This window comes from Trematomus bernacchii, unplaced genomic scaffold (assembly GCF_902827165.1).
Source record: "Trematomus bernacchii unplaced genomic scaffold, fTreBer1.1, whole genome shotgun sequence".
NCBI classification, from domain to species: Eukaryota; Metazoa; Chordata; class Actinopteri; order Perciformes; family Nototheniidae; genus Trematomus; species Trematomus bernacchii.
The window spans coordinates 2342521-2361329 of record NW_022987609.1 but is presented as its reverse complement, the minus strand read 5'-3'; the positions used below and the strand labels follow the sequence as shown (position 1 = coordinate 2361329).

Sequence of the window (18809 nt, the reverse complement as noted above, 5' to 3'; positions counted from 1 at the left end):
TGGGAAATACATATTAAGCCTGTTTCTTTGGAGTTCATTATTTCGTTTTTAGAATGATCTGTGCTGATTCCAACACGTGAGTGCATGCAGCAGTGCTGGTGCAGACCACAGGGGGGCGCCCTCGTCTCTCGTATCTCCACATGCAGTCTGTTGTCAAAGTTAAAGTCAAAGTCAACTTTATTGTCAATCTCAAAATATGTTTGTACTCACTGAAAGATCGAAATACTGTTTCCCACAGTCCCGAGGTATAAAAAAACACACATTAAAATACAAGAACATTCAATAATAAAAAAAAAAACACAAAATAACCGTTTACTTCAAGTAAGCAGGATATATATAAAAAAAGATGATGTAGTGCAAATGGGAGTGCAAAAATGTGTGTGTGTCGGGGGGGGTGTTAAAGTCCCGGTCCAGTGGGGGCAGGGTGGAGAGGTGAGATAGAGGGGAGAGAGGGGAGAGGGGAGAGGTGGGAGGGGGGGGAGAGAGTTCAGTTTGTTATGACTGAGTTTCAGGAGCATTCAGACTATGAGGGTTTTTAGCAGTAATAATAATGACTTTATTTGTGCTGTACCTTTCATATAAAGTTGCCGCTCAAAGAGTTTAAGGATTGAGAATCAAAATAAACAATAAGCAATAACTCAATTATACTGGACTTAAAGGTAGGGTAGGTAAGTTTGAGAAACCGGCTCGAGATACACTTTTTGTTATATTCCATGGAATGCTCTTAACATCCCGATAGCAATGAATATCTTAAGTGCTTTGACAAAAAATCCATAAAAAAATGTCATCTGTGGAAGCCGTAATACTGTAAAAAGTACGACCAATCATCTGAGCCGGTCCGGCTAAAATAACTGGATGGCCTACCTGCCTGTCAGCCTTCCATCTGTGCACAAACTTATCTCGTGCCCTCATTGGTCATGTGCACGTTCGTGTGTGATGGAGGAGGGGCTCTGTAAGGAAGTGGCAGATTTTCTCCGGTTGTGTATTTTCAAATTCTAGCGATCTCGAGCCGGTTTCTCAAACTTACCTAGCCTACCTTTAAGTAATAATTCATTCTGATGTGTTTTACTTGAGTATTTCCATTTTATGCTGCTTTAATCTTGTACTCTACTGCATTAGCATTATACTTTTTTACGTTAATATAAAAGTATAATAATTTAAGAGCTGAAAAAGCAAGATTGCGCTTCATTTAAAGCCAAAAGATAAATCTTAAAAGAATAAAAAATGCTCTAAGGGAAGGAATGCCTGAGCTTTTTTGCAGTAATCACTTATATTCCACAAACAAAAATGTAATTACCGTTAATTGTACCATTGAATCCTTTTCATTATACTTTCACTGCCATCTCACAGGAAATAAATCTGTGCTGGAGTTTGTATCAGCTTCAACTAATGAACTCATTGGGACATGTCATCCACTTAGATGTCTCTTGCAATAATATTGATCAAAGATACAAATATAACAACTGGTGTGTGTCAACGTCCAGTCCATGCACTTAATCACAAACGGTGAACAGATCTCCAATGTTATGACTTTGTTCTCATTACGTCACAATTATACTCTCATCATTTGACTTTCTCTTATCATATTACAAACACAAATTTGCAGGAAATGTTTTGAACATGAGCAGAAAAATTGTCAAAAGCACTTTCAGTCAGCTTTGTGAGTCAAAGCATAATTACATAAAAATAAAAGTCTCCAGGGGAAGGCATGTTTTATTTCATGTTGTCACGTCCCAACAGATGTACTGTATTTATTCGATTTTTCATTTGATTAAGGAGTCTTAATTTGTCCCCACAACAAATGTTGAAACGTAACAACGCAATTGGAAATCAGTTTCATAATAGTGTCAAAACATGACCAGCTTGTGTGTGAGTGTGTGTTCATGTGTGTGTGTGTTTAATGTCGCTCAGCGGGCCCCTCGATAATTAGAGGCTTGCCCCCGGAGAGGGAGCAACAGAGGGGAGGCAAACAGACCACAGCAGAAAGAGGAGAGGAATGCAGGAGACAGTGCGAGAGACAGGGAGGAGGTGAGAAAGAAACAGGGGTGAGAAAGAAACAGCTCTCGCTTCTGGCCTCTCATTTCTCTCCACAAACAATCTGTCACAACATCCCTCTCCTCCCTCTGTGGCAATATCACACGTACACATATCAGTTTAATGTGTGTGTGTGGGAGAGCTCTTTGATCCGACACAATGAAATCTGATTTGATCTGCTGTCCTGCACCCAATGTGGATCAAAGTAGGGCTAATGTGGTTAGTATGTAAAAAAAAAAGATCAGAATGACATGAATTCACCGCTGCGGATCACATCCTTTGATCAACACACCCTCCCTTCACACACTCTGAAACAAAGACAGAAAGAGAGGGAGGGTGTGTTAAAAGAGGAAGGGGGGAGATAGGGAGACAGGAGTCAGCAGCGTGAGTGGGCAGAGGTCACCTCAGAGTAAAAAGCAGGAGGGAGACGCAGCATGGACGCCGGTTGTGTTTGCTACAGCAGATCAGGTTGTCCTGGACCCTACAGACGCTTCATGGGACGCTGAGGACGACAGAGGTGAGCTGAGGTCTACTTCAAACGTCTTTCTTTGAATGAGGTGTCCTGGACCTGATGAGGATTATATTGTTGAACAACAGTTAAGAGACTTCTGTGCCTAAAGTGTGGGTCTGAAGACTGGGAGAATATTCAGGCTTTTGTACTCTCTTTTACCAAAAGTTATTATTTATTTGTCGCATCGGATATTCATTGCTTATTACTTTGGTGCTTGTAATTCCTCCTCTCTGTGCATTCACTTGTAATGAGGTACGGTGGATCCATTACCTAAATACACAGGACTTTGGAATAGAAACAAAGAAGTTAAGATTTTTGTATACTCGCAAATGTAACATTTATTTGACGATGTAGCATTGGACATTTTGACTTTAAATGCCTCAAAAGCTTACTGTTTACTAAATTACAATCTTAGTTTACTGTTAATGAGGTGTCGTGGATCTGTTGACTAAACACTCAGGACATTAAAATATCACAAAATAGAAAGACATAAACACTGGCTATTGAAGTTAAAAATGCAATTGTTGTACAATATCAGAAACTTGTGTTAATTGAGCCAAGAGTCTTACAGCTTCTAGCAAAAATAAAATACTTATTTGACAGTGTGGAATTGGGCATTTTGACCATCAATGATTACTGTTTGCTTCTACTTCCTCATCTCTTCTGATATACTTGTTTACTTTTGAAAGGGTGTCCTATCTGTTATCTAAACACTGAGGACATCAGAATAGTAAAACAGAAATACTGGCTATTAAAATGAAAGATTATATTGTTGTACAACTTATGTCATGTCAGCCAACAATATGTATCTGAGGAGATATTCGTATAGCTTTTATACTCTTTTTCACCAAAAGTAAACATTCATTTGACCATGTTGCATTGGAACATTTGGACAATGAATGCTAATAGAAGCGCAAGTGGTACATAGTGGTGTCATTATGTGAAAGAAGTGAACAAAGGAGTCCAATGGAGGCGTTTGAGGCATTGGACATTTGAACCATTAATGGTTTCTTCAGCAGGAAACAAACTTTAAACAGAAAGACAGTTCTGAAACAAAGGCTATGGTCTATAGTAATGATTGTATAAACAGTAAACCTTATGAGCTAGTGATTATATTCTCAGTAAAGATTTCTTATACAGAGGTTAAGAAGTTGAAGTTGAAGTTACAGGTGGGTGTTCATTATTTCTGACGACGGGAATGATGAAGGAAGGAAAAAAACGAAATACTCTTGAGAGGTATGAGAAGGATTAACTTGAGGTTTTTGTTTTGAGAAAAGAAAATAAGTATTGCCCGGCAGGTGTCCGGTCTTGTAATTGGATTAAAATCGGCAAAAGATGTCAACAAAGTTAGACCCAGGTGAAGTGAGGCCATCAGCTCTATGGGCTGAAGTAGAGTTTGTATTTAACGCCAGCAAAAGGATTTCTGCTGCTAAATGTGGAGCCTTAAAATGACATATTTTCATCCACAGAGTGTCACTTAAACGTTCTAACTGTAACTAACTAAGCTCAAAGGAAATGCAAAGAAGACAGATGCTTTTACAGAGCTTAATCTTAATTTACTGCATTGTGTTTCCAGCCTTATGTTTACAGGCAGAATTACTGTTAAAGGCTATTTGACAAGATAAGACTAATGCATCACAGGACTGCAGAGTGCACTGGGAAGCTGTTCTGAGATAATACAGATGGATGAGGCTGTCAGCGGCGTGCTTTTGTTCCTGCAGTAATGGAAGAAGCACTCGGATCTAAAAAAGCCCTGCATCCAAAAAGTGTTATCAGCGAAAATGTTCCTAAAGTTTGAAAACTAAAAGTATTTGTTCTGCTGTGAATGTCCAAACAAATCTAACAAATAGATGTTATGTATACTTATACATCAATATGTAAGCAGCATTTGATTGTAGTAGCTTCACTTCTTTACATACAGTTCTTTTAACACGATAAATGAGAGATGGAAAATGAAGAAACATGTTTGCTTAGCTTTTTGTTTTGTAAAATATTGGTTATGTGGCCTCTTAGCAAATAACAATAAAGTGTTTTTAGAGGGGATTTATGAATGAAAACCACTTCCATTGTTGGAAAGGCAACATTTTCATATTCATAGTAACTACGGCTGTCAACCTTTAAAATATAACAATTACAATGTGCTTCTTTATGCAGTAAACCGACTAATAATACAAAATAATATTAAATAAAGTAATAATAATACAAAAAATAGATCATAATTATAACCATTTGAATAGCACTTTTCAAAAAAGAAATACAACTAAAATAAAAGGTAATATATGAGCTGAAGTATATAATAATAAATACTAAAATAACAACTAAACAGAGATACAACTAATAGGTGCCACTTAGTGTGTAATGTTGATTGCTGCAGATTGGTGAAACCACTGTGACTCCATCAGAGCGTGCACATTGTCCCTCAGAGGGGCCCTCTCTGCATGCTCTGTAATTGTGTGTGTTGAAGTGTAAAAGTGTGTGAAGGAGCTGCTATAAACATGCTCACACATCCCATTGTTTTGCAATTAACGTAAAGGTTGACCCCGCGCACACACTCCGGCGAATTGCAGCTGTGTGTGTTTGTTAACGGGCGGCAGAGGTCAGATTCAATACACGTTGTAACAGCTATGCCCTCGAACAAGCAGATTAATAATAAACACACAACACCAGAGTCGACGGTCATTATAAATAAACTGTGGATAGAATAACGTTTCATAACTGGGGTCACAATACGTCCTCTGAGGGTTTCTGGCAATATGTTCGAGGACTGCAGAGAAAACATGGGAACTGTTCATTTGAATTCACTAATTGGGAAAACTATCACGCTATAAGTTCACAGGCAATGGTCAAAAGGAGATACTCAAGTGCTGTACTTATCTACCATTTCCAACAGTATTTCAATGTAATGCCACTTCACATCTACTCCACTTCAATTCAGAAGTATATTGTACTTTTTATTCAAGGACATGTATCTGAGAGCTATAGTTACTTCTTAAAGTATATACATATAACATATACACTTTTGCTATTTAATATAAAGAGCCCCTATTATGCTTTTTGGGGTTTTGTCTTTCCTCATCTTTCATTTCAAGCCTTTATTTACCCAGGTGTATCCCTTGAGATCATTGATCTCTTTTTCAAGGGAGACCTGCTCAGTAGGTTCCACATGACACATAAAAACATAAAACAACACAACAACAAAAAGGACATCATACAGCATCATTACAGGGGTCACAATTTACATAACTATCCACATGAACAGGTACCAACAGCAACCGATTGAGTAGCATCCAACCGAGCTTTAAAAACATTTAGTGGCACCAGATTGCTCAGTTTCCATTTAATTTGCAGACTTTTCCAAGACAGTGGAGCTGCGCATCTAAAAGCTATCTTCCCTAAGACAGTCCTAGCAGTTGGCACATTTAATAAAACCACAGCATGCGATCTCAGGCAGTAGCCACTTCCAATTCGCCGTGAGATCAGGGAGCAGATGTACAGTAGGATGGAAGTTTCCCTAACATGGCTTTGTATATAAAAATGTACCAGTGACTGAGCCTCCGTACAGTTAGCGAAGGCAAACCAGCCCTTGCATACAGGGTACAGTGATGGGTTAATACTTTACAGTTTGTCACAACTCTCAGTGCACTGTGATACGCAGCATCTAACTTGATCAGGCAATGGGCAGGTGCATTCATATAAAACAAATCACCATAGTCCAGCACAGGTCAAAAGGTCACAGTGACTAGCCTTTTCCTGGCCTCGAGCGAGAAACAGGACTTGTTCCTGTAGAAGAAACCTAGCCTAACCCTCAGCTTTTTAAGCAGGTTATTGACATGACGTTTAAAAGTGAGACAGTCATCAAGCCAGATACCAAGGTATGTGTAACAGGTAACCACTTCAAGTTTTATTCCTTGCGTAGTTACAATTTCTAAAACAGGCTCTGGTGTCTTTTTAGCTTTTGAAAAGAGCATTACCTGATCTTTCCTGCAGTGTGTTAACTAGGTTTTAGTGCATGTAAATGGTGTGCAAAGGCTCAAATCCCTGTGTTCCTCAAGAGGGAGTTTCTCTCCCACACACTCCCCCCCCCCCCCCCCATGCCTGAAACGCCTCCATTGGACTCCTTTGTTTACTTACTGAACATAGTGACATCACTATGTAAAACTCACGCTTCTATAGTCTAGCATTCCAACACATTTTGTTGGGCTAAGGGGCGGGACATCTCTGAGCGGTTGACCAATCACAGCAGATAACAAATTGGTTAAATGTTTTAGACTTTAATTGTTGCTTAAACTTGCCCTTTTTCTCTTCCTCTACTCTCTTCTTTCCTATTCATGTCATCTTCCTCACTTCCTCTCCTTATCCTTTCCTCTCCTCCTCCTCTTCCTCGCCGCAGTCATCATGTCAGTGTCCCCGGTAACAGACCCGTCCCTCAGCTGGTCGGTGGTCCCCATGACTCCTGTATACAGTAACGTCACAAAGGTGCAGCGTGACGCTCTGCTGGCGGTTGCCGAGGTCGTGTTGCTGGCGGTGATCTTGGTGATGGCGTTGCTCGGTAACGGGCTGGTGCTGCTGGTGTTGCTAAGGCGGAGACGCCAACAGAACCCGCTGCACCGCTTCATGATCAACCTCTGTTTAGCTGACCTGGTGGTGGCGCTGTTCCAGGTACACACACACACACACACACACACACACACACACACACACACACACACACACACACACACACACACACACACACACACACTGGCTGCATCTCACTCTGCTCCCCCTGCTCTCCCCCTCTGAGGTGCTGCCCCAGCTGGTGTGGGATGCTAAAGGCCTATTCCCCGGCCCGGACTTCCTGTGCCGGCTGGTGAAGTACCTGCAGGTCCTCGGGATGTTCGCCTCCTCCTACATGATCGTTGCCATGACGGTGGACCGGCACTACGCCATCTGCTGCCCCCTGCTGGCGCACCGCAGCGGGGCCACGCAGCGCTGGAACAGCTGCATCCTGCTGGCCTGGGGGCTGTCACTGGTGCTCAGCCTGCCACAGGTAGGGAGGGGGGGGAGACACAGGGAGGGGGGAGAGATACAGGGAGGGAGACACAGGTAGACTATACACTAAGGGTTTGATTATTTGTTAAGTTTATTATTTATTTGCAGGGAAATATCACTGACTTAAAGGTGGGGTAGGTAAGTTTGAGAAACCGGCTCTAGATACACTTTTTGTTATATTCCATGGAATGCTCTTAACATCCCGATAGCAATGAATATTTTAAGTGCTTTGACAAAAAATCCATAAAAAAATGTCATCTGTGGAAGCCGTAATACTGTAAAAAGCACGACCAATCATTTTAGCCGGCCCGGCTAAAATAACTGGATGGCCTACCTGCCTGTCAGCCTTCCATCGGGGCACAAACTTATCTCGTGCCCTCATTGGTCATGTGCGCGTTCGTGTGTGTTGGAGGAGGGGCTCTGTAAGGAAGTGGCAGATTTGTTCCAGCTGTGTATTTTCAAATTCTAGCGCACTCGAGCTGGTTTCTCCAAAATTACCTACCCCACCTTTAAGGAAGTCTTACGGCCCGTCCACACAGCAGCGTTAAAAAAATCTTGGAGGTGGGCGTATCTGAAGCTTGGGGATTTTTTGCGAGCAAGACACCAACAACCAATCACATGAATCTCCTGCCCCCGACATACGAAGCAAAAAAGCCCGAAGTAAACTGGATATAAACTCCCCAAACAGGCGAAAACCTACCACTGTCTCTGCCACCTCCCTCCATGCCTGGCTCCTCCGGTTTATATCCCGGTAGGTAAATAGGGACTGGTCATAAAGCACCGGGTGATTCCCTACCGCTAATTTCTCCTCCATGTTTTGGAATATGAGGAAATGACCTGCGGTATGTCTCTCCCAGCATACACGCGGTTTGATTGGCTAGCGCTTGAACTGTCAGATTTGCATACACAGGATTTGATTGGCTGACGCTTCCACCTTAGCTTCAAAAGTTGAACATTGCTCAACTTTTGAATCCTGAAAATCCTGAAAATCTCCGCTCGCCTGCCCACAATGCAGTTCGGCGAAAAGTGACGTCACCCCATTCAAAGTGAATGGGCAGAAGCGTTTCAAGATTTTTTAACGCTGCTGTGTGGACGGTCCGTTATACAAAATTAAATTAAATAATGAAAAATCTATCAATTATTTGTCACAAACAGTAAAATATTTTAATTTCCTTACGTGATGTTTTATATCTGCTGTTTCTTTGGACCTTATTGTATTGATTTATTTCATGCTGTTTTAAGATTAAGGGTTGTCTCTTTTATAATTGTGTGATTTATGAATGAGTGGCTTCAGCATTTTTGTCTTTTTCCTTCTCAATACTAATAATAATTTATTAAGCCCTTTGCTATTTCTGAAAGGCACTTAAAAAAAACTTTTCATAAGAAGGGCACACTATTTCACTGAAGCTAATCAATTGAATCAAGTTTATATATTAATACAATTTTAAATCCTAAAACATGAGATTAGGGAGTGTGCGCGAGAGAAACTCCCTCTCGAGGGACGTTTGGGATTTTAGCCTTTGCAGACCATTTACATGCACAAAAACCTATATAGCACACGACAGGAAAGGGAACACCCCAAAAATCTTAATAGAGCTTTTTAAAATCAGAATAAGATGTCCGCCCTCTCCTCTCTGCTCCTCCAGGTGTTCATCTTCTCCCGCTCTGAACGGTCTCCAGGAGAATACGATTGCTGGGGGAACTTTGCTGAGTCGTGGGGCCTCAAGGCCTACGTCACCTGGATGACTCTGGCGGTCTTCATCCTCCCCGTCCTCATCATCACCGTCTGCCAGGTAGAGAGGGGCGAGCCAGAGTTTGATTTACAGGGAGACACAAAACAACAGGGACCATCTTCTGTGATGGGATTTTAGATCTTGGATGTTGGACTGTTTTCTTTTTTGTATTACTGCCGATTTTTATTCCATTCCATTGTATTGTAAATACTGTTATATTTTACTATATTTGTATTATTCTTAATATTTTTATAGTACTCTACCTGTGTTTTTAATTCTTGTTTTACTTTTATGTATGCTCGTACGTGTAAACCTACCTGGCCTGTTTCTGATTCTGAACTGTTCTTATTTCACAACATTTTCCTTCAGGTACGAATCTTCAAGGAGATCCATAACAACCTGTACCTGAAGTCGGACCGCCGCCTCTCCCCCGCCTCCCTCTCCCCCTCCAGGCGGGACAGCCAGCGAGGAGAAGGAGTCAGAAGGAGGTCAGATCTCCCCCTGTATGTTTCACCCCTCGTGTTCAAAAACCCCTTGAATGACAGCAGCTTTAGCCCCGCCCCCGTCTACCAGCCGCCCAACAGCGTCACCTCACACAGCGACAACACCTACACTGCTGACTATGGTGAGTTAGTTTTTTTATTTCCGTTAATAAATCCTAATTCTGCAAGGTTATAATTATTATTATTATTTTATTTTGTATTTGCAATTTTAGAAATAATATTGTTAAACGGCACACCCAACACAATTATTCTAAACATTATTATACATTCATTTATTATTACTATTACTATCATTATTCTATTGATTATAACATTACATCACAATTAACACTACAGTAAACAAGACTTATTGTAAAACTATTATGAATCCTTGTTTATACAAGGAGCACGCATAAAAGAATATACATCTGAAAAAGACAAGAGGATTTCTGCCAGGTTGATCTGCAGTATTAGGGGTAGGCACAAGTGGAACAACCATCAGACACTACATTTGACTTTCTTTAAAGGTCCCCTATTATACTGTTTTTAATCAATATATTATAGGTCTCAGATATATACAAAACATTTCTCTGAAGTGTTTGGCTCAAAATACCAAACAGATCATTGTAGCATCCCATAATCCCCTCAAAATCTGATCGGCTCATTTTCAGACAGGTTTTTATATAAATGGATCAGGACAAAAAGAGAGAGGCAGTTCTTAGTTGTATCTTTTTTCCTGAAACTTTCAGACTCTCTTTCCACAGAGACAAAGACATGAAAAAGTGCATTTTGCATAATAGGTGACCTTTAACTTTGTACCAGTTTGACTGTTTCGCTGTGACAGTTTTTTAAGTCAATATGTTTTTTGACCTCCTGTGTTTGTTTTAGTGTCTGCTAATAACCACGGCTTCCTGTCTGTGGAGCTGCAACCTGACGTGCTGCCGGGCCCTGCAGCGCCCCCTGCTGCCTGCGGCCCCAAAGCCCCCCCGCCTAAAGCCCCCCCACTCCCAGCCCCCCCACTCAAATCCCCCCCGCCCAAGGCCCGCAGTGGGGGGGTATCAGCGGCCATGTCGAAGACGGTCAGGATGACGCTGGTCATCGTGCTGGTCTACTCGCTCTGCTGGGCCCCCTTCTTCAGCGTCCAGCTGTGGGCCGCCTGGGACCCCCACCACCCTCAGAACGGTACAGTATTGCCAAATATCTGGAACAAACTACCTGCAGGTCCGCTGCAACTCTTACTACTTTTAAATCCAAGCTGAATACTTTTCTTTTTGTCGCTGCTTTTAATTGAACTATTCACATCTTACACTGCACTGTAACTTATTCATGTACCTGTGTTATTCATGTGCCTGTGTTATTCATGTTTTATTATCTTTGCTTTCGAATGTGTTTTATGCTCTTAATGTCTTTCATTTTTGTAAAGCACTTTGAATTGCCTTGTGTTGGAAAGAGCTATATAAAATAAACTTGCCTTACAGTTTTATTCCACAGGCCATAAGACCATTAAACACCTGCACCTTTTAAAGAACATCCATAAACATTCAACTGATTGCATTTAGCAAATGATGCATCTAACATATCATTCCATTTACTTCTATGTTGACTATTTCTATTTGATTTGTATTTACTTGCACATCTCAAAACATTCTCTTGCTCTTTTTATCTCTTATTTGTTCTATGTCCTATATATATATATTCATGTTGCATTGTTGGACACACACACAACACACACACACACACACACACACACACACACACACACACACACAAACAAAAACCACATATATTAAGCTGATGAGATGCAGTGCTGTAATCTACCCAGTAATATACAAGGTACCTAAAGTTGACTCCACATTTCAAATCTATATGAAAATACTCTTACAGGTATTCATTGGTGATACAATCTGAATAAAATAACATTCTATAATAATGTACGACTTCCGATAAGACTTTAATCATCCCGAAGGAAATTGTTGTGCCAGGGTTACAAAAATACAATTAACACAGCAGCATAATAATAAAACTGTACACTAGCAGTGCAGTAAAAAGAGCAATTCAATAACTACAGGAAATGTAGATGGTCACATAATTAATGTACATATTAACAGTATTTAGTAGTGCAAAAAAAAACGTAGTGGTATGGAGCCCTTCTGGATGATGAGGACTTTGCAATAATAATAATACTGAATTTGATCAACGCTCTGTGTGTGTGTGTGTGTGTGTGTGTGTGTGTGTGTGTGTGTGGTGTGTGTGTGTGTGTGGTGTGTGTGTGTGTGTGTGTGTGTGTGTGTGTGTGTGTGTGTGTGTGTGTGTGTGTGTGTGTGTGGTGTGTGTGTGTGTGTGGTGTGTGTGTGTGTGTGTGTGTGTGTGTGTGTGTGTGTGTGTGTGTGTGTGTGTGTGTGTGTGTGTGTGTTGTGTGTGTGTGTGTGTGTGTGTGTGTGTGTGTGTGTGTGTGTGTGTGTGTGTGTGTGTGTGTGTGTGTGTGTGTGTGTGTGTGTGTGTGTGTGTGTGTAGATGCGGTGTTCACCCTGCTGATGCTGCTGGCCAGTCTGAACTCGTGCACTAACCCCTGGATCTACTCGGCCTTCTCCAGCAGCGTCTCTCCGGAGCTCCGCCTGCTGCTGCTCTGCCGCTCCACCTCGCAGCGCCGCGGCTCCCTGCCCAGCGACTCCACCACCACCACACACAACTCCAACTACTGAACACACACACACACACACACCACACACACCACAACAAATGCAACACACACCACACACGACACAGTCAAGTGCAAATCCTGCAAAGTCTTTATCTTGTCTTTCTACAAAAACTAGAGCTTCCTTTTTCTTGTTTAAATAATAGTTAGGGAAATACATTTTGTTTCTTTTACAGATTAATATAAAGTCATTTGTACATTATAACATCTTAATAAGTGAAGTTTAGAGGTTCTGACAAGCAAATCCTGTTTGCTAAGCTGCTTTAATTTAAGAATGAATGATGTTTTCCTGCAGGAATTCACCGCTGCTTCCTCAGTCCGGCACAAACCCACATATAAAAACACTAATTGTCAGATTAACCCTTTGGAAAAGATTGACTTAAGTGCTTTACACGGTGTTAAGGTAGCCATTTAGAGAACTGCTTGATCATTGATATAGAAAATAAGGCTAGTTATATATTTCACATTTAAAACTCTGCCTGAAAGAAACAGATAGTTTAGATACAAACTGCTGTAATGCATTTTTATAAAGTGTAGTTATAGTAAATGCACATATTCGGGTGACTTTTGATTAAAAACAACATTCCCTTTCAGAACAGAACAAATTCAATGAGATATGTTTTAAAAACAGTTTATTCATCCCCTCAAAAGTCCTAAAAACAGTCCATACATACAAATTCACAGAAAAACATCTCCATGAAAAAAACAACATTTTCTACAAACTTAACACAATGATTTGTTCTTGTATTTATTTATTTGTAAAGACGAAAATGTGCTGCTGCAGGACCGTTTAAAAAGAAAACTTGCACCGGATGAAAACTAACATTCACATGTTTCAATAAAATGTTTTAGTTGTTTTAAAGTGTCAACGTTTCTTTCTAATACTCGTGAAAAAGCGAAATAATTGAAGGTTTTAGTCAATTCATATTAAAAGTAAATACAACTTATTATGAATAAGCTTTTCTTGAGTGTCGGTGCACTCTAGCTGAAGGAAATCAGTTTGGAGGTCTGCAGAAAATTTAGAAAATACATTTGATTCAATTTCCCGACACAGCTGGATACTTGTAGAAGGAGAGGGAACTCCCATTGGTACCGACAGACGTTTAGACAACAGCCTACACACGCTAAGGAAGCACAGATCTGTAATACATGTAATTAGTTATTCCCCACCACTGATAATCTGACTCTTTCAGAGTCAGATTTACAAATATTATAGCCTATTTTGACCTTAATCGAAATATTCTGTTATTTTCAAAAGCTTTTTTAGTCTGATGCTATGATTAATTTTAAACAGACCGATCAACAAAAGGATACCCAAAATCTAAATATTGGATTGTTCTTTCTAAGTAAGATCCCATTTTCATTACAGTTCTGGTCTTACCTTGACTTGAAGATGAATATAAGTCTATGCTATCCTTCTGGACAACAATCTCTATTACTGTTTTGTAAAAGTCCTCCTTATCTTCCTGTAGTTTCAAAAGTCTAGTTTGTTGTTTGCGTCTACCGTCTCTGCGTAGAATAACAGTAGCAACAAGAACCTGTGGGCTCACGTGCGCCCCCTTCAGTGCGGCAGAGGTTATGGCTGCCTCTCCTGGTGCTTTTTTCATTGCCGTTGTACGATGAGACCAGCGAGCCTAAATATCATATACGTGAAATAAGTTATTTAGAGACTATGGATGGCGAGGATAAATGTAATAAAGGGATCTACAAACATTACATTGGTGACCTACAGTGAGATGGGAACAGGCATGCGCTTAGGGCCCGCTTTCCAGCCAGTTTCTGTGGGGTGACGCATTCTGAAGTGAGGCAGTGCTCATCTGTGCCTCACCTCACCCCACAGTAAATGGCTTGAGTGCGCTCACAAAATAAGTGGCCGTGCTAAATTAGTGCCCGCGCTCCAGCAATTTACTGTGGGCTTACGAGAGGCAGAGCACGTCCCTGCCTCACTTCTCATCGCTCCCGTAGCGGAGCTCGGCAAATTAGCTGATTTTGACTATAAAATGCGATTGGAATCATACAGAAATCACATTTACACAAGATCAGTGGAGACATTTTATTATTATTATTATTTCGTTTTTCTTTAATTGTTTTTCCGTTACATTGGAGTATGACAGGTGAGGCTCTGCCTCCCCTGCCTCCACGTCGCTGTGGGGTAGTAATACAAAAACTACAATTTCTTAAAATGTAAATAACATTTTTGAATGGCATGATATCCAAAACATGTTTTTTGAGGAATAGCTGGAATATGAAATGAAAAAAAAAAATTTAATTACAAAGGTACTTCAAGAAAACCACCTCACCGGGTCAAAAAAGACCCACTTATGGAAGCTTGGGGTAGTATTACAAAAACTACAATTTCTTAAAATTTAAATTTAAAATTAGAATGGCATGATATTCAAAACATGTTTTTTGAGGAATAGCTGGAATATGAAATGATAAAAAAATGTAATTACAAAGATACTGTAAGAAAACCACCTCACCGGGCACCGAAGCAAACACGAGTAAACCCTTTCCATTACCTTTATTCACATTCCTACTTAAGCAGAGAAACATTTCAAAGGTTTAATTTTCCTTCAGATTATAAAAGAGGAAGTGGATAATATGTTATTGTAATTTCAGCAAATGTTATTAAAACGACAAAGTAACAACCGCGGGGTTTCCTTCCAAACGTATCGCACATTTAAACCCAAATTCAGGAATATGGGCAAAAGACAATCTTGATAAACGAGTAGTAGTTTAGTAAAACCAACAGTAGGTGGCGGTAATTCTCCATTCGGGAAAAATGCAATACATTTAGAAAACTTGACGGCAAAGTAATATATTTATGAATCTCTTCAGCGGAGCAGAAACTTGTTTTCATTGCACTTAGAAGCATTTTTCTTTTCTCTATATACTTTTAAAGCCAAGTGTAATTTCTTTTTTATATTTCAGGACTTTTTCTAAATTTACACGGTTCCAAAATGTCCGCCTGGCTCTCAATACTTTCTGGTGTCCTTCACTTGTAAGTCTCTTTAAACGGCTCACACATTCATTCACTTCATTAGTTTTTTACAAAGAGTGTCCCGTACAGCCGGACTGAGGTTTAGAGCAAATGTTTCTCAAGCTGGAGTATAACAGGGCGTTAGTTAGGGTCTATTTTCTGCTGTGGATGAATACATTATTGAGTAATGTGTATGCTGAGTAAACATTATTAGATATAAAATATAACAGGTTTCAGGATCACAGACAAAAAGTGTTTTTTGGTCTTTTGTGTAATTTGTTTACTTGAAAAATATTTTTAAAATCCTTTATAGAATTTTATATAAAGCTCAGGGTAAATAATACTTCAAGAAGTGATCACAGCAAAAGATAACAGTTTTACTTTAAATGTATATTTTGCTTTCATAATTTTACATGAAACATTTATAGCTATTAGTGAATTGTTTGAAACCTCCATTTATTTTCCAACTAGAGAAAATAAGGAAAGTTTGTTCAGGCTGAAGAGGTCCCACGTCTCCTGCTGTCTTTCATCCGGACACAAAACCTCTGACAGATGTTGGCAGTGAGATTAATGCATAATTCATTATGAAGTTTCTGTGATCGATTTTTCAAACTGAAACATGAAATCAGATATGAGACGTTCTGCACAGCTCAGAGACAAACTGAGAGACGGTTGATACTGCAGCGGATAGATATAAAAAAGTGAAATGATGAAACCTGGGTACAGATTCAACTGTCTGTACACACACACACACACACACACACACACACACACACACACACACACACACACACACACACACACACACACACACACACACACACACACACACACACACACACACACACACACACACACACACACACACACACACACACACACACACACACACACACACACACACACACACACACACACACACACACACACACACACACACACACACACACACACACACACACACACACACACACACAGGCGTATTAGTGCCATTGAATGTCAAAAATGTATATATTACAGAACTGGGGTTGGCGATAATAAGTAGTACATTTCAAGAAAAAAAAGTGGTTCATTTACATGGGGGAAAAAACTAAAGAAAACAGAGAAAATCACATTTCCGTTTTCTTCTCATAAATGTAAATAATCTCAAAGAATATTCATGTTTTTTTCTTGTACATTTACAAATGTAATCTTCAAAAATACCTGAATTTATTTCCTGTTTATTTACGTACAATGGCCCTAACACACCGCTGTATTGAACAGTAAGCTAACATATATTATCTTTAAAATTACAAAGGTTTGTTGATTTAACTACAAAGTGTTATTCACATTTTAAAAACAACGCTATCCGGTACTACTTTATTTCACAATGATAAAAAAATAGGATTGTGTATAATCTCCATAATTGTATTTTCCTATTTTGGCAGCACAACCGGGCAGATACACACACACACCCTGTAAACCAATAGATCTGGAATACACACAACCATTATCCCCCCCCCAAAAAAACAGTGTGAGATGTCATGTAATACTGTGAGTGCCGGTCACTCGGCAGGAGAGTCTGCGGGGAGCCACTGTGTGAGCGCTTTGTTCGAATGTGTCTTTATCAATACGGCAACGCATGATGAGCTGCTCCGGTTCTAGGCTGTGACACAAAACTACACACACACACACACAAAGTGCACACATTTAAGTACAAGCACACCGTTAACAGTGGCTCCTAAACTGCTATCAGTGTGACCCTTCAGACCTCTCAATGTACCTACATTTAACCTCCTTAGTTTCCCATTTATTTGTTTCTAAGAGTTAAAAATATGACTTCTGGACGTATTTCTCCCAAATTGTAAATTTTTTGAACAGCTCTACTGTGATATAAACGTGTCCTTTCATTTATGTCCAGCCCTGCAGGAGTGAAGCAATGCCAGGAAACTACACCAAAAAGTTTGTGTGGATATCATGCATGTTTGTGTGTGAGGTTCTAAACCGTAATGGCACCCTGAGATTAGTATCCTAAAATGTTATCTTACAGTCATTCTGTCTGCTGTGCGTCTATCAGGTGTTCGTATAACGTTTAGCTGGTGTGTTAGAGTCTGTGAGCTCCTGGAGGACTCGAGGTCACCAGAGGCGCCAAAAGGACTCGGTGAAAGCTCCTTGGCGAGCTCACGTCACAGCAGCTGTCTCTGTTTCCAAAGATAAACTTAGGTGTCTATGGCTTCAGGGATTTACCTCTCTATAAAAACGGCGTGGGTTTCGGTTTCTGTGAAGCGTGTGCGTCCTTCTTGAGTCTGTTTTAAAAAATTAAAAAATCTACACCGTGTCCTCGTCCATCCTGGCCACGTTCTCCAGCGCGACGGCCTCTGGTGCTTTCTTCTCCGCCAACTCGTCAGATTTTGACGGAGAAGGAGGCGCCAACATGGCGGTGAGCTCCTCCTTAGGCTCGTCCCTCTCTCTCCTCTCCTCCTCCTTCTTCTCCCGCGCCAGCATGCGGTAGTTGATGGTCATTCCCACGAAGAGGATCACACTGGCGACGATGAGGATGATGCCGGAGGAGATGTAGGTGTAGTCATAGTGCGCGTAGTAGTTATAGAAACTTCCTGAAGGTGGACAAGAATGAAAACAATTCAGATTTAATCTTCATTTTCTGCTATTTTCACCATCGATAACGACCAAACTGACAGACATTAAAGTAGGAATGCAGCTGCCTGACTTTTTTCCACTTCCAAATTTGCAACAGTTATTTTTTTTCCATTATATATTAACTTCTGTCTTTGTTTTCCCTCAACATCAAAAATAAAACCAAAAATAAATTCAGCTTATCATCAATCATGACAGAAAACTGAAAATGGTCACATTTGAGAAGTTAAAAAGAGCATTTCTTGCTATAAATCCATTATAAAAACTGTTATTTTTTGCCTGATGGATAAATAATTGTGTTCACTTACAACTGCAGCTCTTATTTCTAAACAACTTCAGAGGTGTGTAGTATGGGCGGTGAAGTGAAAGAAGGTTATGCTGACAGAACAATGGAAAGAGCCTGTACGTGGGAAACATGTCAACATGTTACCATTGACATTTTATCTTTTTAAGTTTAAACATCTGAGGTAGGAAACAATGTGTGTATGCTCAGTGTATCGAGAGTCTGACTAATGTACTGTTTGCAGAGATTTATCCACAATAATAAACAAACTCAAACGTATACAAGAGTGAGGGGGGGGGGGGGGGGGGGGGGGCGAGAGAGAGAGCCCCATATTTTTCTTTCTTCCTGTTTCACATTGACCGGTACTCAGTGTATCCCTTATTGTTCTCCCATGTCTTCATTTAGTTACTTACTATTCTACTC

General features: G+C 40.2%; 2 protein-coding genes across 2 annotated transcripts in view; one reads left to right on the top strand and one right to left on the bottom strand.

Moving 5' to 3' along the window:
* Positions 1 to 2383: 2383 nt before the first annotated feature.
* On the top strand, positions 2384 to 13351 carry LOC117483470 (vasopressin V2 receptor-like). Its single transcript, XM_034131831.1, has 7 exons — positions 2384 to 2551; positions 6936 to 7204; positions 7329 to 7574; positions 9223 to 9369; positions 9679 to 9934; positions 10680 to 10973; positions 12306 to 13351. The coding sequence occupies exons 2-7, from the start codon at positions 6941 to 6943 to the stop codon at positions 12491 to 12493; spliced, it is 1395 nt and encodes a 464-aa protein (XP_033987722.1). The 5' UTR covers positions 2384 to 2551; positions 6936 to 6940; the 3' UTR covers positions 12494 to 13351.
* A 3305-nt stretch (positions 13352 to 16656) lies between these two features.
* LOC117483399 (monocarboxylate transporter 1-like) overlaps positions 16657 to 18809 on the bottom strand; it is a 30245-nt gene continuing 28092 nt past the window's right edge. The window contains exon 5 of the mRNA XM_034131731.1: positions 16657 to 18063. Within this exon, the coding sequence (XP_033987622.1) occupies positions 17777 to 18063 (287 nt within the window). The 3' untranslated portion in view covers positions 16657 to 17776. The remainder of the gene's footprint in view (positions 18064 to 18809) is intronic.